The sequence below is a fragment of the Elgaria multicarinata genome, chromosome 1, assembly GCF_023053635.1.
Source record: "Elgaria multicarinata webbii isolate HBS135686 ecotype San Diego chromosome 1, rElgMul1.1.pri, whole genome shotgun sequence".
NCBI classification, from domain to species: domain Eukaryota; kingdom Metazoa; phylum Chordata; class Lepidosauria; order Squamata; family Anguidae; genus Elgaria; species Elgaria multicarinata.
The window spans coordinates 191,797,566-191,820,047 of NC_086171.1; the positions used below are offsets into that span (position 1 = coordinate 191,797,566).

Consider the following 22,482-nt stretch of genomic DNA (forward strand, 5'->3'; position numbering starts at 1 on the left):
AAGAGACAGACATTGCTCCCTCCCTCAAATTTCGTTGAAATGGCAGAAAGGCAGGCACACAAACACACTTCTGTTGAAACACCCTGCCTCCAGCCTGCTCCCATGGGCATCTCCCAAAGAAAAGCAAGCTGCTCCCCCCTCCCCTTCACCTGCCCTCCCAGCCTCACCATCTATACATTCAGGAATTTGCATGAGATGAAATTGGCAGGCCATCTGTCCCCTTCTGAACCCAGGGAAGCCTTTACCTTCTGTGAGCTGAAAGACTGGGTCCAGTGATACAATACCAGCCTGTCCTTGGATCTGAAAGCCGGGTGTGCCGAATCCTGGTTCTCTTCGGCCTCTGTGGATTTGCCTGCATCGTTCTCCAGGGCTGAAATGGGCCACCAGCTGCAGTTGGTGGGAGTAACATTGTTGGGAGTCGCCATGACAGCCCGAGATTATGGAAGAACAGGAGAAAAAGGGAGAAGCCGCAGCTGCTGTACGATTGGAGCATCACATGGGGCTCATGGAAACAGCATCATTACCGGAGCGAAGGGGGTTGAATTTCATTACTCACACCGGTTTGGCAAGGGGAGCCCACGGCAGCAGGATCAGAAGCAGCATCTGGTCTGAGAAGCGAAGGAGGGGTGTTGCCGTGTGTGTGTGTGTGTGAAACCACAGCCCCTTTACAATCATGGGCAAGGTTGCAAGTGTGAAGCGCCCTGCTGCACTGCTCATGCGTTGTTCCAATCACAGCCACAACAGACAGTCGCTGCCACCTGACGACAAACCTGGGAGTCCACACGCAAGTGGAGATCCTGCATCTTATTAGCAATACCGTGCAGCAGCCTTCCCCCAACCTGCTGCCCTCCAGGTGGTTTTGGATGACAAGTCCCAGCATTCCTGATCATCTGGCTGTGCTCTTTGGAGCCTAAAACATCTGGAGGACACCAGGATGGGGAAGGTTGCAGTACAGCCACCCTGATCAGAATGGCCTTTATGGGGCAGGTGGGGAGTGCTATAAATGAAGGTGTCCAGATAATGCCAAGATATAAATCAAAACATCCAGTGAATTGTTGTAAACTGCCCAGAGAGTGTCAGTTGTTGGGTGGTATAGAAATGAAATGAAATAAATGCTCAGGTGTCAAATAAATGGGACTGATGATGACCAATATGAGCGGTCAGATCAAGAATTTTGATGCTGTGCTATTGTTTTTCTCACTCCCAAAGACTGATTATGTGCAAATTATGCTTACCTGTTTAATGGGTTGTGCTTTGCTGCCTTGCTAAATTCAAAAGGGGTTTCTGAACTTGGCATTTTTTTATTTTAGATTTTAAGATCTGGTGAAGGGAAACTCAAAAAGCATGGAAGAATATTGGACAAATTCATGGAGTACAATGTGAGTTTGTCTACAAGAGGCATTTATTGTGAACTCATCATTCCCTAATCATGGTTGCTTATGGGTTCTTTAGATGACAACATAACTTCTAGTTTCACTTCTGTTTTTAAACAGCACTTTCAGAGAGTTTTTTTAGAGCATGAAAAATGTGGTATTATTTGTGAAAGCGAAAGAAAACTTGTTTCCTGTTTGTGTATTTATGCTATTCTGCTATAGCACAGCACCATCTAAAGATTATGTAGCAGGAACGGAAACACTCTCCGTGTAGTGCTCAGATCTCAGTTCTGTGATGAAACTGAAAGCAGATAAGCTTGTGTAGAAAAACCCTATCTCCATCAATGACAGGCAAATATTTGTTTGTTTGTTACATTTGTATCCTGCCTTTTTCTCTCGAAGGAATCCAAGGTGGTGTACATAATTCTCCTCCTCTCTCTGATATCCTCACAACAACAACCCTGTGAGGTAGGTTGGGCTGAGAATCTGTGACTGGCCAAAAGTCACCCAGTGAGCTTCCATGGCTGAGTAGGGACTAGAACCCAGATCTCCTGAGTCCCAGTCCAACACTCGGATCACTATGCCACACTGGCTCTCAATATAGCTCTGAAAGCTTCAGCAGCAGCTGGGTTACTGCTAGTAGAAACTGAGCACGTAGATGAACTTTGGCCATATTCAGAAAGGTCATTCTTATTATTGGGACAATGGGAGATGTTTTCATATAGCTTTTCATAGGCCATGCCCCACAAAGCCAGGCTTGTGGCAAACAATAACTGCATCCAGACCACAGCAAGATGGATCAATCAAAACTGAATAAGGGAGCAAGTGAACTGCCCTCCTGGGTTCTCCTTATGGCCACGCCCCCTTTCTCCAACCACTGAGCGTTTGGTAGTTTTCTGGCTTTTGTGTAGTTCCTCCCCAGCTCTCCCATTTAAAAGATTGAAATGCCTCCCCCAGGGCCTAGTTACTGGCAGTAAGAGCTTTAAATATGGGCCGGATCTACACTACTGCTTTAAAGCGCTTTATAACTGTTATAAAGAGCTTTAAAGCAGTAGTGTAGATCCGGCCATGCTCATATTTGAGGGTATTTTAGCCCCATCTCTTTTGCCTTTGCCCTCTTTGCCTTCTGCTCCACCAGGAATATGATCCTGAGAGCTTCTCCAAAAACGAATTCAACCTTGGGCCGAATGAGGTTCAACATCCCTGATTTAAAACATTTATTAACCACTGTTCAGCCAAAGTTCTCAGAGCAGCTTACAAGAATAATACAATAAAATACTAAAATGTCAAAAACAAAGCAGTAATGCAATCCTAGGGCAGTTTAAAACTCAGCAAAAGAAAAGGCCTGATAAATGAACAATTTTTTAAAAAAAAATTCCAGTGCCAAAAAGGTAACAGGGATGGCACCAGTCAAGCCTTCATGGGCAGGGAATTCCACAGGCAGGGTGCCATGAGTGAAAAGTCCCTGTCTTTGGTTACTACATACATTACTTCGTATGGTGCAGAAATTCAGAGCGTGGCTTCAGAGGCTGATGTTAATGTCCGGGCTGGTTCACATGGGGAAAAGTGATCCTTTAGGTATGCTGGTCCCAAGACATTTATGGCTTTTAATTCTATGAGGTTGCCAACTGACCAGAAGAAGAAAAATGGCCTGGCTTGGTCTTGGTGTTTTGCATGTGATGCTTTTGAGCCAGTTACCAGGAAAACAAGGGGTAAGGTTCTCTCCACTCCTCATCCCACCCTGGTTTGGCTACGTTTATGAAAAGGGGCCATCGCTCAATAGAACACATGCTTTGCGTTCAGAAGTTCCCAGGTTCAATTCCTGGTATCTCCTGTTAAAAAGACCAGGTAATCAAGTGATGGGAAAGGCCTGAGACCCTAAAGAGCCCACTGCCAGTCAGCATAAAAGTATACTGGTTTAGATGGAAAACAAAATCTGATGTGGTATAAGCAGTGGAGGCTGGTAGCTTCAATTTTAGTGGAACAGTGATTCCATTCTGTGAGCATCATCAGACGAGTGTTTTATAGCACACTTGTTAGTGGCCACTCACGGATGTTTACGGGTCCTTTTGACAACAACACCGTCTGTCTCAGCACGGTTCATGCTCCTCCTGCTCTTTTTTCCATAAAAAAATAAGACCTGGAAAATCCGATTATTATTTTTTACTATAACGATACCTGCTGCCATCTACTGGGCCATGTGGTCTTGCTTGCTTCCTCTTTCTTCCTGGTGTGAACGAAGTGGAAGCTATTAGTCCCTATTGTGGGACTGAAGCAGGAGGCAAAGCAACGGTACGGAAATGCGATTTTCTCCCTGTCTGATGAGGCTCTGGGTTTCGGTCAGAAACAGCCAGACCTATAAAAGAGCTATCCAAGATGCTGAAACCATTTTGGGGCTAGGGTTCATCACCTTGGATAACTGAGAAGATAAGAATGTAAGAATAGCCATGTTGGATCAGACCAAGTGCTCCATCACACCAGTGGTTTAATGCACTCTCGCCATGTCTGGGATCTGGTTTTGCAGCATGGGAATCACATTACGTCGGCCTTGTCCTGCACCCATTTCACTTCTTTTCCTTTGTTTTGCATATTTTTTTGGTGCGGGGAAAGTCTGGATTATTTTCCCCAAGTGACTTTAATGCAGCCTTAATCCTCTGTGTAATGCTATCCCCTTGCCTTTTCTTTTGTTGGGGGCATGTGCTTTGAATGGAGTCTTGCTGACGAAAGCGGAAGGCAGGGTGGTTCTCCTCCTCCAGCACTCCATGTCAAACATTCGAATGAATGAACTTTTTACTGCTCCAACCCACCCTCCTTGCCCGCAGCTCCCTTATTTTTAAAGATAAAGAGATGAAATTTGGGACCTTGAGAGCTCTTAAGTAGAGCTTTTGGCATGCCAACTTTGAATCAGATTGGTTTTTAAAGGATTATGTAAGGAATATCCCCCTTCCCCAAAACCATTTCCCTGGTACTCCACCAATGCGAAATTCCATCTGTTTGCATTTGTGAAGGATATATTTTCCTTTAATTAGATAATGCAAAGCTGTGCATCTCCAGTTCATAAAACAGAGATCTGCTGGTTCCCTTACTCAAAAGTAAATCCCATTGATTTCAACTGCATTTACATCCAAGTTATACTAAAATCCGATGCATGCTTACCTTTGAGTAAAAACCCATTGAACAGAGAGAGACATACTTCTGAGTAAACACGTAAAGAACTGACTTTTAAAAGCGTTGTCACTCAGAAGCTTTGTTTTGAAATCTAAAACAGCAAACTGGAAGGAAGTGCTCTGCAACCCTATGCTGAGGTCTTCTGTTTACTCAGAAGTAAGTCTCTCTCTCTCTCTGTTCAATGGGGTTTACTCAAAGATAAATATGCATCAGATTTTAGTATGACTTGGATGTAAATGCAGTTGAAATCACTGAAGCCATTTTGACCAAGGGCCCCTCAAAACCTGGTGTTGGCTTTCTGTCAAATGGACTGATCTGGCATCCCTGATCAATTCTGATCCCAAAGAGGGAACCAAGACCTGAGCACATATAATTCCACACAGCTCTTTGTCCCGAATTATACTTGGCTAAAAATGTATGCAGTGTGTCAAATGGGCAGTTGCCATGCATGCATACTTGGCTTGCTGTAGTAGTTACTTTTCTACAATGCATGAACACTGTAATCCAGAGAGGATCAAGCCTTAATTAAAAAGACAAATGATGGGGAAACACCACTGCACACCTGCTTGCTTGGTCCCACAATTGTCACAATTCGTGTCTATTTGGTATGTAGGTACCTCAACACAAATAAAAATAATTGCATGTGAGCAGCCATCCAGAGTCCCATTTTAAGCCTGTATCCTTGTGACACAGTGAACTGGTCTGCATGTAACAACAAACTATGGGTTGAACAACCCAAAGTTAGTCAGGATCAGATGGTAGCAAGCAAACACACAGCCTCCCACCCAGTCACTTCCGCTTTGCACCAGCTTTCATAAACCACCCAGGCATTCCCCACTGATCTGCGAACCTGGAGCACTGAGTTGTTGAGGGAGAAGCAACCCAGAGTTTGAACCCATGATTTGTTGTTGGGATAAAACACTGGGTTGTTTGCCCCTCAGTAATCCAGGGCTCCATCATACCTACTTTTCCTCCTGGTTTGTCTCCACAATTTCTAGCTCCGTTTTGTTAGCGTGTCAAGCTAATGGCCCCTTTCATGTGGGTTTGTGGTATCGTGCTATACTAATGAAACCCCCCTTTTGCTTGTTTGCTCTACCACTCCACCCCGCACCTTCTCCTTCCGTCTCCAGTTCATTGGTTGTATCATTGTGATGGGTGTGGGCTCCTCTCCCCCCCCTTACTCTGGCTTTATTGTTCTAGTGATTTACCAATTTAATGTTTCATTTCCGTGGGCAATGAGAGTGGGCTTGGAGCAGTAAAATCCATTCAACCAACTCAGCACAAGTCCATTGGTTCAACACGGTGCTGGGGGAGGAGAACCGCCCCACCTTCCCCTTTCCTCAGCAAGCTCTCCCTTCAAAGCACACACACCCAACAAAGGAAATAGTGAGAGGACGGCACTACATGGGGGCTGAAGGGCGCTTTAATTCTATTTGGGGGAAATAATCCAGACTTTCCCTGCTCTAGGAAAACACAAAAAAGGGAGGGGAATGTTTCAATGTTTTACCGTCTACTCCGCCTCTCCCTCTTCTACTAGGATAGTTCCTAGTATTTATCTGAATATCTCTGCACTTTCCTGCATACCTGGAGCAGTTTACATTTAGTAACCCTGTGGGCTAGGGAAAATACTAAGGAAATTGTCCCCTTGGCAGTTATAACTGCAAACACCTTTTTACTACCTCTGTTCCTATGCCTTTAATAGGCTGGTGCAGCTTTTGGGGAGAGATCGTTTGCCTTAAACAGCTGTCGCACATGCAGACATTTTGAAAATGCAGCTTTTCCTGATATGGATATAAAGTAATGGGAAAAGCTTGATGCACTTATCTCAAGTTGCTGCTAAAGGCACAATAGAAGGGCTAGTAAAATAAAACAAAAAACATTGGCAACATTTTTAAAGTAGCTGACTGGCCACTTTGGGGTTAGAGCCAGACTTAGGCATACTTAGAGTTAGACCCGTTGAAATTAATGGTACTTAAGTTAATCATGGCCAATTTTAATTCCCACAGATTTCAGTGGGTCTGTTCTAAGTATGACTAAATCTGGATCCAACCTATTGTCTTACATTGATTTGGGGAGCAGGGAGATGAGGCCAAGTTTTTCATATGGCCGAGATCACAAGAAATGTGCAACAATGAAATCTTTGTACATAGTCTACACAAATACAGTGTGGTACAATGGATACATTGAATGTCATCCGGCGAGTGTTTTATTGCACGCTTGTTACTGGGTACTCACGGATTTTCGTGGGTCCTATTCATGATGTTGTTCACCTCCCACGCATCTCCTGCCCCTTTTAGCCTTCTTCCCGCAATAACCCCCCCCAAAAAAAGTCTGAATTATTTTTAGAGACGGAACTTGCCGCTATCTCCTGCTGTGTGCAGGAGAAGCAGCATGATGAAAACAGCCCACCGAATGGGCCACGTGCACGATGTTTACTTCCTCTTTCCTTTCTCTGAAAAAGAGGAAGTATTGAGCAACAAAAGCGAGAGTGGAGAAGCAACGGTAGGGAAGCGTGATTTCCCTGTCTGATGGAGCTCATGGGTTCCAGAGAGATTTGGATTAAAATTTTGGTCCAAAGATGCTTTTGGGCCATCCTTCTTTTTTTTAAGGCTCTCCTGAAGAGAAAATAGTACAATTCCTATGGATGCCACCCTGAGTTCTTTGCAAGAAAACCAGTGTACAAATGTGGTAAATTAAGGGAACATTCCTATGCATGTTTATACAGAAATAAGCCCTATAATTCCCAGTATTCCCCAGCCAACATGCCTGCCTAGGAGCTGCTGGGAGTGGTAGAATTTATTTCTGTATAAATATACATGGGATTGTGCCCTAAGTAACAGAGGTTACCCCTCCCAAATAAATTTGTTGTCTTCCTTAATGCTTAGACTAGATGAGGATCTTTGTGCAAACACTCCTAATAAATACCTCTGTAAACCTTGCACAAGGTTTGAAAAAAAGCGCTGTATATTCTGTGCAAACTGCTGCATAATCAAAGCAACCGCATTTACGGAATTTCCTTGGAATTTAGCTTTGACAGATCAGTTTCAAAAATGTGAATTTTAATCCCAACATTTTAAATATTGACACCCACCTTTCCCAGAGCTTGTCCCATGCCTTATAAGTTTGATTTCAAATCCCCTAATTCTTGTATTCAACTAGAAAACGGTTCAAATGTTCAATATCCCCCCCTTCCCAGCTCCTTTCAAGTCAAGGGATTTTCATTCTTCTCCTTTAAAAAGTACTGCATACTGAGCAAAAATTTCCTGATCTCTTTGCCTGAGATTTGATTTCCCTGAACAAAAAATGGGATCAGTTTTCATTGCCTGCAAAACTGTCTTCTGTGCATCCTGAAGTCGCTTACTCAAACAATACTAATTAAATGGCACAGCTTTGGATTTAGAGCACCTAAAGAGCGAGCTACAATTCTGGGTAAATTCTGTTGCTATGTTCAGAAACCCTAACTCAAAAGCTCCATCTAGTGGTCCATTTGCTACACAGTGAGCATTGTATAAAGTGCAATGTTAAATGACTGCTTTATTGACCCTCTGGATGCTGCAGATACCCTTGACTCCATCTTTGTGGTAGTTATTAAGCAAGCACTGAAAAGAAGCAATTGCTTAAATAAAATAGGGGAAGTTAGCCTTGCTGCATTCTATTCTTGGCTCCGACACTGACTTTTCTTGCCCTCTTTGTGCCCTAAAATGGGAAAGAGAAAATGAATCTGAAATGTAAGATTATGTGTTTCAGAAACTCCATTCAAGTAGCACTGGGTATCTTTTACCCAAACAATAGCAAGATAGGTTTTATCCCCAGAGAAATGGGAATGGTAGGACTATATGTTTTATTTGATTTTATTGTGCCTAGGATCAGGCCCTCTTAAAATAGGCTGGATTACCATGGTTTCAATGTTACATTTGCTCTCAAAGCAATAATTCAGCTATTTCACCATAGTCTTGTGTATTTTCTGTACACAGTAGGAGACGCTTAAATATAGATGAAATTAGCTAATTTAAAAAAAAACCCAAATGAGTTATTTAAACCCTTTACAAAGTTTTAAGGCAGTACCCATTCACCTTTAAGGTGCAAGGACAAATTAATACTGACATCTAGGGGATGGAGCACCGGCACGTCACATAATGGCTGCAGCACGAAGTGGTAATTTGCACATATAAATAATCCAGCACAGGTTAAACTTTCACATCACCCTCATCACAATGCTTTGGAATGGAGCCAGTTCACACATTTGGCTGCAAGTCAGCAATCCACTGGAACATTGTCCTGAACAAGTTCTACAGAAATGAACTGCCATTCTCTAGATCAGCTCCCATGTGTTTCAATGGGGTGTGGTTGCCTGTTTTCTAGGAGCTTGCTCCCAAAGTATAGGAAAACCAAGCCGTTCACATGGATATATGAGCCAGCCCTAACTTTACAGTACTTCCTTGCTCACTAGTTCGCTATTGTGCTGCTGTGGTGGCACAAGTCCTGACCCAAATGATTCCTTTTAGTTTTTCTGCTAGCTACTCTCCTTAATCCCAAAGACCATTGGGAGGCTGTGCCATGCTCCTTCTTCAAATGGGTTTCTTCAAGTTCCTGCAAAAAGAGAATGGATTTTTCTCTAGATCAGGGATGCACATTCTGCAGCCCACAAAGGGTGTTCTGCCCGCCTGTCTTTCAAATTCCCCCGACCTGTACTCCCGATTTCCTCCCCTAGAAATCTTAATACAGCTCACTTTTTACTTACAGCTGCTAGCAATGAGGAGTGATTTGTATCAGAATCACTAGTATGCGTTTATCTATTTGCATATATATGTGGCCCCCAACCCTAAGTCAGCATCACAGTGTGGTGTAGTGGCTAAAGTGTCGGACTGGGAGTCGGGAGATCCAGGTTCTATTCCTCACTTGGCCATGGAAACCCACTGGGTGACTTTGGGCCAGTCACAGACTCTTAGCCCAACCCACCTCACAGGGTTGTTGTTGTGAGGATAAAATGGGGAGGAGGATTATGTATGCCGCCTTGGGTTCCTTGGAGGAAAAAAGGTGGGATATAAATGCAATAACAAATAAAACAAACAAACAAACAAACAAACACATGCAGCCCTCAAGGCCAAAAAGGTTGTGTGCACCCCAGCTCTAGACAGATCATGATTCTCTACGGTGGGGGTATGTGCTTGCTCCTACGTATGAAAACACTTAGCTAGTTGTGGACGCTCATTCTATCTAGATCATCCCACAAGGTTCTTGGGATATCTGGCTGCATTCATTATTCATGGACTAAATTGTACTAGTTCAGAAACAAACTTGTAAAATTCATTGCAAGCACACAAATTTTAATTTTAAAAAAGCATTATTCCTCTACTAAAAAAAGAAGCATCAGGAGATCTGGATTATAACCACAGCTTTCCCCTTGGCCTAATCTGTAAGGTTGTGCAATGCATTTAACCTGAGTTCTTATTCTGAAAATTAACAGTGCTAACCTTGTTCCCTTTGAAGGTGCTAAGAGGAGTGAAAAGGGAGGCAGACTTCTCAGGTTTCAAGTGCCTTACAAAAGCCCACTGATAAAACAGACTAAATTTGTGTGGCATGTGCAATTGGCCTTAATATGAGGTATGGGACATTTTGGAAGCATCTATCTTTATGGATAACTATTAGAAGGCTCCCTGCTTACACTGCATCTACACCAGTATTTTGTTGTATTTAAACTCCCTTTAGTCCCTCACATATTCATTATGAGAATAATTTTAAAAGATAATAAAAGGCTCTGATAAGGAAGAGTGGATTAATTGCTGGAAGTAGGCATAGTACAAGGCTTCATTCCAAACCTGACAAAGGATGGTTCATACATCTACAAAGTAAGGTACAAAGCTTTTCTGCAAGAAAATCCAGGAAGGAAGTGCTAACCAGTATCAGATAACAGACTGTAGAACTGTTCAGGAAAAAGCCTATTCCTAGTTTTCACTGAAATGTGAAATCAAAGCAAAATTAAAAATTCATGGATGGGGGCTGAGAGGGGTTTTGCACATCTCTACCTAAGCTATACCATTTTTAGCTTCCCTATTCAAGATCGATTAGAAGCATGGTCCACCTGTAAAAAGAGCTGCAAGGAAGCATCACACTCCTTTGAAATGAGTTGGATAAAACATAACTGACTCAGCAAATGCCCTTTCCAATCAGCAGAATTGGTTGAGCCTTGAGAAAGTTCCAGTTTAAAGACATTTCAACATACAGCTACTTTAAGGAACTCATTTAGTGAGAACATTAGAATGGCTTAAGGAGAAAACGTTACCCAGGTATATTCTTGAAACATTGAAGGTAACGTAATGCATCTTTAAGACAGAGGGGTAGTGTCTCTTTTTTACTTTATTTAAAAAACTACACTGTATGGCGCAAATAAACATTTGATCAAACACGCAGCAATGACAATGAACACATTTCCAACTATGGCACTGAGGGGAATATCTCACTACCACCACTGAATTTCCAACCCATGATTCTCATGTCAAGTGTACATCATCTCCGCCATGTGGGACATTTTCTTGGGAATATATAAGTAATACTCCATGTACCCTGAAAGATCTTCAATAGTCACATCATCCACAAAGACTCGAGCTTGCTCAGAACAAGACCGGGCTGAGCCTGACGAACCCATACCAGAAGGCGATCGGTTTGGCAAAGACTGTGAACGCACTTCCAGGACTGCCTTTTCACATTCTGACAGGACGCTCCGCAAACCAGAAAAGGAGTATGCTTCTATTGCTTGCCATGGTTTGCACCGGCATTCTTTGTCCACGCAAGAGCATTGCTTCCCGTAACTCAGCTTGGAGAGTGACTGGAAATCTGAAGGTTGGCTAGGATCCAGGCTGGTTTCAAAGGTCAAAGAAAAGGCAGGGCAACTCTTTCCCAAATTCTCTGAAGGCTGCTCACTTGTGAAAGTGCTCTGGTGTTCTGCTCTGGCTCTCCTGCAGCTGCTGCTGTCGAAAAGGGGGCACCTCTTTCCTCCCAAGTACGGCTCTTCTGTAACACCAGGGTCTGGGCCAATTTTGTTCTTTGAAGCTTCGATCTGGCTTTTGTGTTTCAGCTGATTACTTGAAGAAGATGCTTTCACACTGCAGTATGTAAACTTGGGGGGATGCAAGACTGGGGATTTGGAACGCCTGCGACGCTGTGGTCTTGTTGCGCCTCTCAAGGGTTTCCTTGTACACCTGTAACAGAGAGCAGCAAACATTAACAGAAACTGATTCTGGAACAAAATGCATTCCAAAATAGGATAGTGTTGTGTGCCCTAAAATGATTTGCTTCAGTTCTGCGGATGAAACCACTGTATTGTTTGCTTTTCCCCCTGAAAAAGATCAAAAGGGGAGTTTAACCTAACCTGTTACCTAACCAGAGGAAACTATTCCAATTATCAGTCTTAAATGCAAGCCATAGGGTGCATTTGGACGATACTTTAGTCCACGGAGCAGGAATAGTCCACTCCATGGATAGCTATTTGTGGGGTACCCTTGCATGATACAGAAGTGCTGCTCCATGGAGTGGACTATCCCCACTCCATTGAGTTGTCATCTCTCCCCCGCCCACCATTGGCTCTCCCCACTGAATGGCAGTGCTGGTTACCGCTTACCTTATCGGGGTGCCGCCATTCCGTGGAGAGGAGCGGAGGGGGGGGAGGGAGAGATGCACTGTGCGGAGACATGCCGTGACCATTGCTGGAGCGACGGCTGTGGCAGTGGATTAATCCCACCTCCTGTCATGAGGAGGGGTGGCTCCATTGGCACTTCTTTCTCCGTAACAGACACTGTGAAAGATACGCCATTGCTGACAGAGCCATCTCTCCTCTCTCCTTTTTTCCCGTTTTTTTAAAGGATGTTTTAACAATGTATACTATGTTTTTAATCAGTATTTTATACTTACTGCTGTCCCCTGCCTCGATCAAAATGGAGAGACGAGTAAGAAATTATTATTATTATTATTATGACAGGAGGTGGGATTAATCCGCCGCAATGGCCGTCGCTCTGGCAACAGCTGTGGCGTCTCCCCTGTCATTGGAGGTGATGCGCCTGCCAGTTTTCAGTGTGGCAGAGACAGATGACAGGGGCGCTGCAGGTGCCAAAGCGTACCTTGCTGGGAGAAGCCTCTCACCACTCCAGAGCTTCCTCCTTCTGCAGCAGGTGTGTGTGGACATTCCTCTGCATGCATCCACCACAGAAGGAGGAAGCTCCAGAGTGGTCTCCTCACATGTCACGTGCTGAGAGGCTTCTGCCAATGAAGGATGCACTGGTGCTGAGAGGACATCAGTTGTCTCGGTGGTGCCTCTTTAGTCCCCATCTACTTTCACGGCAGAGAGGGGGAGACTGCCTCCCATCATTGGAGGTGACGCGCCCCACCCCTGATACTGGCGGATGGATTTCTCCCACTGTTCCTGTCCAGTCATGGGAGACATCTTTCCCTGTCCCCGTCCCGCGCTCCATTTGGGGATGCGCTCAAGAGGATGGAAGGGGCTCCTTTAATCCCCTCGAACCTATCCCGAGATGGATCATGGTGTGGGAGGCTGGCAAGGGATGTGTGCGTCCCTGGGAACATGTGGGGCGCCGCAATCAGAGGCACTCCACCCAGGGACAGCATGTGCCCAAGGAATGGCACGATCGCCGGCTCCCTGAGCACTTGTCAGCACAGGATTATTTCCCCTGCTGATGGAGCCCCACTGGGCTAGAGCAGCAGGGGTTTCTGCTGCTCCTGCTTCGACACTCTGTGGGCAGGGGAAATAAGCCAACGGAGCACGCCACGATAATCAACAGTTGTGCAGAAAAACAACTCTACAAACCGTTGGTTATCTCTGTTGGTTATTTTTTTGGAAATAAACAACAGTGGTGTTGCCTGATAGACGACACATTAGTCAGCAGTGGATTATTTAAGCCAAGGCTGGTTAAATAGTTCACCATTGACTAATGTGTCCTCCAAACTGAGCCATAGTGGTTTTTTTCCAGTCGTTTAACAACTAAACTCATCATCAGACAAGGCGTTACAGAAAGGCAAGTTGAGGGGGAAAAGGGAAAAAGCGCCATGAAAAGGCTATAAGAAAAAGACGCTACTAGCTCTGGTGCTAAGAAATGTCAAAAGAAATTGCTTTATTTTTATCCAAAATATAAAAATGTTCAAAAAAGCTTTCAACCAAACTTGTACAACGCTCAACGTTTCGGATCCGGAGATCTTTTGTCAGGAGCTGTACAACGAAATAAATTACTTGTTGAAGTAATTATAAATTTAAAACCTTCTGGATATTTTTTTTAGAAAGCCACAGTCGTGTTCATTCTGTCTCCAACAGCAGTCACACTGCTCCAACAGCAGCAAGAAGAGGAACATGGTACAGAAAGCTTAACTCTACTTGCCAGGTATCCATAATAGCCAAGTAAAAGCGGAGTTTAACTCTAAGAAAAGGCCTTGAACATACACTTACTAGTGCTGTATCTTACCCATGCCAAGTCTCTCTTGAACAGATAGTTTGATGCCTTCCTCCATCAACAGCTGCTCTGACTGGAGCTCTTAGTCCTGTTCCTTCAGATGTAGAAGATCTGATTTAAGAGACAAATAACATATTAAATGCATTACTCTAAAACAAAGTCTCCAAAGGCAGATTTTCTTATGTTTATACATTACATGCCTAAAACACCAAAAATAATTAAATGACCTCCCTGATAATTCAATTGCTCATTTATAAACAAATGGATGAGAAGCATGATGTAGTCTTGTCATACTTGTAATGGTTTGAGGTAAAAGCCCAGTCATGAAATAACTGTTCAGTTGACAAGTGCTCTGGTGTTGGAATGTTGGCACTAAAAAGCCAAATGTGGCATTCCAAGAAATTGCCATAGTAGGAAAAGGTTGTCCTGTATAGGTTTAGCTCTCCCCACTGTGGTTACTGACATCACAAACAATTCATGGTTATTAATAAGCCATATTGCTGCATAGATAGATGTAGGATGAATTTATATGGATCCAAAAGAATATTTGGAATCTGTCCAAAGATACTCCTCTAGTTTTCGATTACTATTTTCTATTGACAAAGTGTGCAAGCTCTAAGAATCTTGCATGACTATAGTCCATTCATTCAAAGAGGCAGCAAGAAGGATCAGTAACAGAAAAACAAATCTTTTTCACTCTGGTTTTCATACCGACATGGAAAGGCTCTAGCTTTTAGTGAAGTGCACTAATAACTGATGCTGAAACCCACAGATTACTGAAGTTGGATTGCACCCAAATCCGAAACACATAAGTGCCTGAAATCAGTGAGTCTTGTTTCTATGCAACATGTTTATGATCAGGGTGTTAGACGTGCTGAAAACCTATTATGTCGTTTCTGAAAAGTGGAGAACCAGACAGGGTTTAAACATGGGAAAAATAATAATAATAAATATTTATTACCCGCCTCTCCCTTTGGATTGAGGCAGGGAACAACACCAAACACAATATAATACATAAAATTAGTTAAAAGAGCATATAAAACTAATACACTATTAAAATAACAATCACAGCATCTTAAAATTCTTAGGTTTATAATTCATCTGGGAATAATAATATATTTATTTATTCATTCAATGAGCTCAATCAGCAAGCAACTAGAGTTTCAGTGGAGTGGAATAGGTGAAAATGTAGTTTTGAGAAGGGACAAATGATAAAGGACATGGGAGAACTCAGTAAGCATAGAACACGTGCTCAAAGACTTTTTAGGTAAGTGAAAGGAAATGACATTCCTTGAGAATTCTTGGACGAAAAGGTAGAGTAGGAATAAAATCTCTTCGATGTTAGGCAGTTGTGCAAGGACTCTTAATAGATAGTGAAACGGGCATGAATCTGTTGTTGCTATGGAAGTGCATATGTGGAAGGAGCCTTTGGCATGTGTATCATTTGTTGGATGAGAAACCAGAGCTAAACTGAATTCAAATGCACATCTGTGTGCAAATGTAACATATCCAAATTGCATTACTTTCAGTGGGATGTGCATCTGCATTTGAATATGCATTCAATTCATCCTTGCTGCTAATGTAGCAAGTGATATGTGCATGCAAAGCTGCTTTCATATATAGATCTACTTAGCTGGACTGAGGCGCCTGCTCCATGGAACGAATTATGGGGACTGCATGCCCCCATTCCATCTGGGAAGCACCCTCTTTGAGCAGAGGGGTCTTAGTTGATCTCCTGGGAGGGAATGGGGCTTGGACTACAAACACCTGAGACACACATTATCTGAGAACAATTTCCCATCACTAATTCTTTAACCTGCAAAGAGACATTTGTCTTCACAAATCTGTCCTCATAGTTTAAAAGGATCGTGGATAGGGGAAGGGGAGTTGAGCTTGGAGGCAGGCATTCTCCAGGAACAATTTCTCCTGTTCCTGCTCCTTGCTGGCAATCTTAGGAGGCACATACATACATAACCTTTTGCCCCACTAGTTGTTCTGTTCAGGGGTGGTGTAGGGTGAGGGGGACCTCAAGGTTTTTAAAACTACCCAGTTTTCCTGCATATTTCAACATCTCCTTGTTTACCAAATCCTGCTCCCTCCCTGGGCCACATGGGTCCTTTCTACACCTAAGGATTATCCAAGGAAAATGGAGGGATCGTCTCTGTTTGCTCCCGTGATCCCCTGTGTGTCATTTGCATGCACAGGGATGATCCTGGGGGAAAAGGCAGGTGTAGAAATGGCCATGGTGCCAAAAGCACCTATATTTTTCTAATAAGAGGAATGATAAATTAAGATAGGGCTATGCTATACGTACTATATGTACAAATACAATTGGTGAAACCACTAATAAAGGTATCAGACCCATACTGTCCATATATTCATAGTGAAGAATGCATTAATAACCAGCTGATGCTTTTTTCACAGCCAGTTCTAAGCTAATAGAAAGGAAGTGATGTGACGTTAGAAGCACCAAGTACATCAGAAGAGCAAATATGACCATTGTTACCTACCCAGCTGGATCCACTCTCAGCTTTTTGAAAGCTGTTTGCAGGCTCTCTTCATCTCCTTCTTTAGCTTCGGATTCCATTTGTATGGTGTTAGAATATTATTGGGCCCGCCATATGTTGAATACTAACAAAAGAGAAATCAATTACATTAAGCTGATGGAGGGAACAAAAGGCGCAGTAAGCCTTCACAACTGCAATTAAATACGTTGCTTCATTTGCCATCATTGCTTACTAAACACCACTTTTACCCACATTGACACTTCATGTGAAAAGCCACCTTTTAAGAGCAAGCTCCTAGTAGCTTGACAAAAGGGCCTGAGAGTCAATTTCTACTGGATACTTATGCTACCCAGGGCAAAAATTTTCTACCACAAAATTAATTGTACTGAAAGGCAAGATCTATTTAATAGATTAAGGGCACAATCCTATATAATTTTAGAAAGAAAAAAGTCCTTCAATTCCCAGTATTGCCATGCTGGTAGTACTTTTTCCTGTCTAAACATGCATAGGATTGTGCCCTAATAAAATATTCATCATACAAAGCAATCTATTTAATATCAAAACTATGACTAGAAAAAATGCAAATGACTCAAAATTTAGTGCTGGAAAGTACTAATCAGAATGAATTCTTCCATCTCTGAATTAGAACTATTTATATGTATGAAGGAAAAGAACATGATACTCTCAGCACTAGCAAACTAATATCGCAGTACACTGGGGTACTCTAATCAAAACACAAATGTTTTTCTTGAATTTTGTATTTAGGACATCATAGCCCATTTTAAAAAAATGTTGTTGTTGTTCACCTTTTAGGATTACTCCTTACAAAGCAGCTTATAATAATGTAAAACACAACTAAAAATGTTCTTAAAACCATGCTGGCACATTCAAGATAAAAGATAATCATAACAGGTCTGGCCACATTTATATTTATGAGTATCCCGTGAGTGGGGTGGTAGTGGTTTTTGTGTACATGCATGCCAAGAAGGGTATGACCAAAGCCACTTTCCGTCTCTCCCTGTCTCGCTCACTTTATCTACCTTCTCTTTCAATTTTCTTCTCTGTACACTGAAATACAATGATTTGGCAATGGAGAAACAGACCAGTCTGAGACTGTTGTAAAAAAGGGGGTGGCAGGTTGGATGGGCTGGCCTGGTGGGCTGGAGGTTTAAGAATGTCAGAACTGCCATGCTGGATCAGACCAAGGGTCCACCTAGTCCACCACTCTGTTCACACAGTGGCCAACCAGCTGTTGACCAGGAACCAACAAAGCAGGACATGGTGCAACAGCACCCTCCCACCCATGTTCTCCAGCAGCTGGTGCACACAGGCTTACTGCCTCAGATACTGGAGGTAGCACAAAACTATCAGGGCTAGTAGCCATTGATAGCCTTCTCCGCCAGGAATTTATCTAACCCCCTTTTAGAGCCATCCAAATTGGCGGTCATCAAATCTTGTGGTAGTGAATTCCAGTTCAACTATGTGCTGTGTGAAGAAGACCGTATTCTCCCTTATGAGCCTGCCTGTGCTTTGAGATCTTCTGGAGAAGCCCTTCTTTCAGTCCCACCATCTTCACAGGCATGCTTGGTGGGAACATGGGAGAAGGATTTCACGGTGGCTGCTCCAGTGCTCTGGAACTCTCTTCCCGGGGAAGCTAGGCTGGCTCCCTCTTAGATGTGCTTTCGGAAGCAGGGAAAAACTTGTTTGTTCCGACAGTCCTTTGAAGAATAATCTGGTCCTCCATCTGTGTTAAGGTCTTGTAAAATTGTTGTGTTTAAAACGTTTAATGTTTTAATATTGTATTTTTATTTATTTATTTATTTATATTTATATTTTAATTTTTGTACATTTCTTTCCCTAGGTTTAAAATGTATATGTTTTAAATTTTGTAAGTCCGCCTTGAGGCCCAGTATTGGGCAAAAGGCGGGATACAAATAAATATAATAATAATAATTTATTTATCCTGAATCTCCCACCAATCAGCTTCAAGGGATGACCCCATTGGGTTCTAGTACTTTGAGAGGGAGAAAAATATCTCCCTATCCACATTCTCCACACCATGCACAATTTTGTACATCTCTATCGTGTCTCCCCTTAGCTTTTTTTCAAAGCTAAACAATCTTAGCTGTTGTAATCTTCCCTCATAGAAAGATGCTTCAGCACCTTGATCATTTTAGTTGCCCTTCTCTGAGCTTTTTCCAGCTCTATATTTTTTTTATGTCTGGTGACCAGAGTTGTACACAGTATTCTAAGTCTGGTCGCACCATAGATTTGTATAAAGGCAGTATGATGCTGGCAGTTTTATTCTCAATTCCTTTTCTTATAAAGCGTAACATGGAGTTTGCCTTCTTTACAGCTGCCACACACTTGGTTGACATTTTCATCGAGCTGTCCACCACAATCCCAAGATCTCTTTCTTGTTCGATCGCCACCAGCTCAGATCCCATCAGGTTGTACTTGAAGTTGCCCCAATGTGCATCGCCTTACACTTGCTTACATTGAACCAGATCTGCCATTTGGATGCCCACTCTCCCAGCTTGGAGAGATCCCTTTGGAGCTCTTCACAATCCCTTTGTGTTTTAACAACCTTACATAATTTGATGTCATCGGCAAACTTGCTCACTCCTAATTCCAGATCATTTATGAACAAGTTGAAAAGAATTGGTCCCAATACCAATACTTGTGGGACCCCACTATTTACTTCTCTCCATCGGGAGAATTGACCATTTATTCCTACTCTCTGTCCTTTAACCAGTTACTGATCCATAAGACGACCTGTCTTCTTATTCCATGACTGCTAAGTTTGTTCAGGACTCTTTGGTAAGGGACTTTATCAAAAGCCTTTTGGAAGTCCAAGTAAACAATGTCCACTGGATCATCCGTCTACATGTTTGTTGACATTCTCAAAGAATTCTAGAAGTTTAATGAGACAGGACTTGCCTTTGCTGAAGCTGTGTTGATTCTTCTTCAACAGGACATACCCTTCTATATGCTTACTAATTTTGTCTTTAATAATGCTTTTAACCAATTTACCTGGAACGGATGTCCCAGGTAAATTGGTTGAAAGCATTATTAAAGACAAAATTAGTAAGTATATAGAAGGGCATGTCCTGCTGAAGAATCAACACGGCTTCCATAAAGGCCCTATATCTAGGTGCTGCTGTAGAAAAGGCCCTATTTCTGGTAATCACCAAAGGAGTCTGATAGAAAGCCAGGTGTCAGATTATTTAAAACAGTGGTTCTCAACCTGTGGGTCGGGACCCCTTTGGGGGTCGAATGACCCTTTCACAGGGGTTGCCTAAGACCATCGGAAAACACATATTTCCGATGGTCTTAGGAAACTGTATTGACTGAACAATGTCATGTATCATCTTTTGTATTATTAAAGCTGTTGTTATGTATTATTTTCATTAGCAAACCATCCCATGACAATGGATCGTGTAGAGAAGAACGGAAATAATTTTATGGTTGGGGGTCACCACAACATGAGGAACTGTATTAAAGGGTCGCGGCATTAGGAAGGTTGAGAACCACTGATTTAGAACTTTAAAACTAAAACAAACCATGCTTTAAATTGAATGTGGAAACAAGCTGACAACTGGTGGAGAGCAGGTGTTATATGAGCAGATTATCTTGCTCCTACCAACATCCTTGGTGACTGCATTTTGAACCAATTGCCGAGTTCTCTTTAAGGGCAGCCCCTCATGGAGAGCACTCCAGTAATCCAGCATGTGTGTAACTCAAGCCAGGTCCATGCTGGGTCCAGGAGGACACCCAAGCTGGATCCTTGATCCTTCAAGTTCAGTTCATGACCAGAGACAAATGTGCTTTCATGAGTGTTTCCATGAATTGGTATTAATTGTCTGACTGCCATCCTAGCTAAGCCTGAAATACACATAGGATGTATTCTTCATGTGATTATTTTCATTTGGAATGGCTCCACGTGACTGCCATACAGGGCAGCACTGGAGACATCACGGGATTCAGAGCCTGCTTATGTCATATTAGAGGCATGGGAGAGAACAAAGCTCACTTGATCAGGAAACTTCAACAAAGCACACTGAAATATACACTTTCAAAATGACACCCACACAATGCTTCTGCAGCTAGTTTTCACAGTAATGAGCCCACAAACAAGTTTATCTGAATTGATGTTTAATTTTGTGAAGTGATTGACAATATACAGCCCTCATTAAATTATGGCACACTTTCAACTACAAAAGTAGGCTCCGCTGCATAAACTAGAGGAAATGGATGAAGATTAGTTAATGACAAGGTTTAACATGCCCCGTCATCTTACTTCAGCTTTTCCGTATCCACCTAATTTTGATTCTATGCCTTCTGGGCAATGATCAAGCCATATCTGCATGCTGTACTCCAAGCAACTAACTGGTCTTAAATATATGTTTAGTACTTCTAGTAAAAGTAAGTTAGGAGGTCTATTGTAAAACCAGAAATGTGAAATTCATAAAAACAACAACCAGTAATTACTTGTGAATATGAAACAAGTGATTACTTTGTCCAGTTTGCAGCAAACTGGGAAAAATATGATTATTGACACAGGGCTTGTAATGGACTTAAATGAATTACTTTAGAACTGCAGAGAATATGCAGAAGCTGAGAAAAAGACAAATGTTCTAGATCTGTCATAGGAGGATTTTTTTTAAAGTTTTGCAGTTCGGGACACACAAGCTCAAATTATATTTAAATAAGAAAACAAATAGAGAAGTAACAATTAGGACTTGTGTAAATCTTGACAGGACAAGTTAAGTCAGACTGTCATTTGAAAATGTGTATAAACACCTGGCAGATTAAGAAAATAACATGCCATAATAAATATGTTAGCTTTTTGGGGGCCACTTTATAGATTATACTTATATTTGCCATGTCACCTTGCTTTTCAACCATTTCTTCTAAGGTCAGTATTCTATCTAAATGAGGTAATTCCGATCCCTTGAACGCACCCTGTACTGGACAGCAGATCCACCACTAACTCAGGGAGCAAATTACAAGTACCTTAAACCAAAGAACTTGTACTCAATCTTATTGAAATAATTTACTCAGTTTTACTCCAGATCCATGATCTGCTTTGGAAAAAGGCTCTTAGAGAAAGGGCTATTTAAGTAATTAAACCAATAACCATACTCACTTCTATGGGACTACTGCAAAACTTGTGGATTTTTATAGATTGTAGCTATGGTTTCAAAAGACACACTGTTACTTAACGCTTGAGTTACATTGCTCCAAAATGACTTTATATGGTGGGACCGGGACACATATTGCACCTCTCTTAACTACCTATTTCCACATGCAAGAAAATCCAGTATTTGGTTGTTTTGGTACAGTGAGTCTCTTTAGTCCTTCAACAAATCAGCACCATCAACAGCAATAACGTTTTTCTCAATTCTCACTTGAGAAAATTGTTTTATTAATGCGAAAATTGCGAAATTGTTTTATACGATTTTGTAGACTGCTTTGGGAGCCTATATGCCTGAAAAGCATTAAAATAAATAAAACTTCCAGAACTTCTAAACACAGGACATCATGGCAAGGAAGTTAGTTCCAAAACAAGGAATCTGTGCGCGCCTCCGGCCGCCCCATTTGCTTTAAACTAAAGGCATAATTTTAGAGCAGAAAAGAATCCCGTTCACACCAACAGCTGGTGCCCGAAGTAAGACAACAGCAATAGCTGACGGTGTAGAGACGAGGCCTGATCCTCACCCACCCTCTCCCCTTCGGCACCTCTGCCTTGAGGGCGGGTGACGGAGATAACCGGGCTCCTCAGGTACTCCAACGAAAGAAACCATCCCCATCCCACATTCTTCTTTCTCTGAGGTTCTAACTATACCTGAGGAAACAAAAAACGACTTGCACGCCACAAAATACACCACTCACCCGATCCGTCAAGAGCCACTGCCGGAAGTGAACAAAAAAGAACAACAGGAAGTGACGACACCGCGCGCGCATGCGCTTCAGAGG

At 42.4% G+C, this 22,482-nt stretch overlaps 2 protein-coding genes across 2 annotated transcripts in view; both read right to left on the reverse strand.

Moving 5' to 3' along the window:
• Positions 1 to 624, reverse strand: part of GDAP1L1 (ganglioside induced differentiation associated protein 1 like 1) — a 43,163-nt gene extending 42,539 nt beyond the window's left edge. Inside the window, exon 1 of the mRNA XM_063120324.1 lies at positions 246 to 624. Coding sequence (XP_062976394.1) covers positions 246 to 425 — 180 coding nt within the window. The 5' untranslated portion in view covers positions 426 to 624. The remainder of the gene's footprint in view (positions 1 to 245) is intronic.
• A 10,256-nt stretch (positions 625 to 10,880) lies between these two features.
• Positions 10,881 to 22,431, reverse strand: LOC134394686 (oxidative stress-responsive serine-rich protein 1-like). The gene is made up of 4 exons (XM_063120336.1): positions 22,399 to 22,431; positions 16,507 to 16,627; positions 14,009 to 14,107; positions 10,881 to 11,740 (listed from the first exon to the last, which is right to left on the reverse strand). Exons 2-4 carry the CDS (start codon positions 16,581 to 16,583, stop codon positions 11,038 to 11,040), a joined length of 879 nt encoding a protein of 292 aa, XP_062976406.1. The 5' UTR covers positions 16,584 to 16,627; positions 22,399 to 22,431; the 3' UTR covers positions 10,881 to 11,037.
• Positions 22,432 to 22,482: the final 51 nt, after the last annotated feature.

Coding starts and splice junctions, on each gene's coding strand:
- LOC134394686 (XM_063120336.1), bottom strand. CDS start 16,583: ATGGAATCCGAAGCTAAAGAAGGAGATGAAGAGAGCCTGCAAACAGCT. Junction 14,108..16,506: donor CTGAGAGTGGATCCAGCTGG/GTAGGTAACAAT, acceptor CTCTTAAATCAG/ATCTTCTACATCTGAAGGAA. Junction 11,741..14,008: donor TCAAGAGAGACTTGGCATGG/GTAAGATACAGC, acceptor TCTCTGTTACAG/GTGTACAAGGAAACCCTTGA.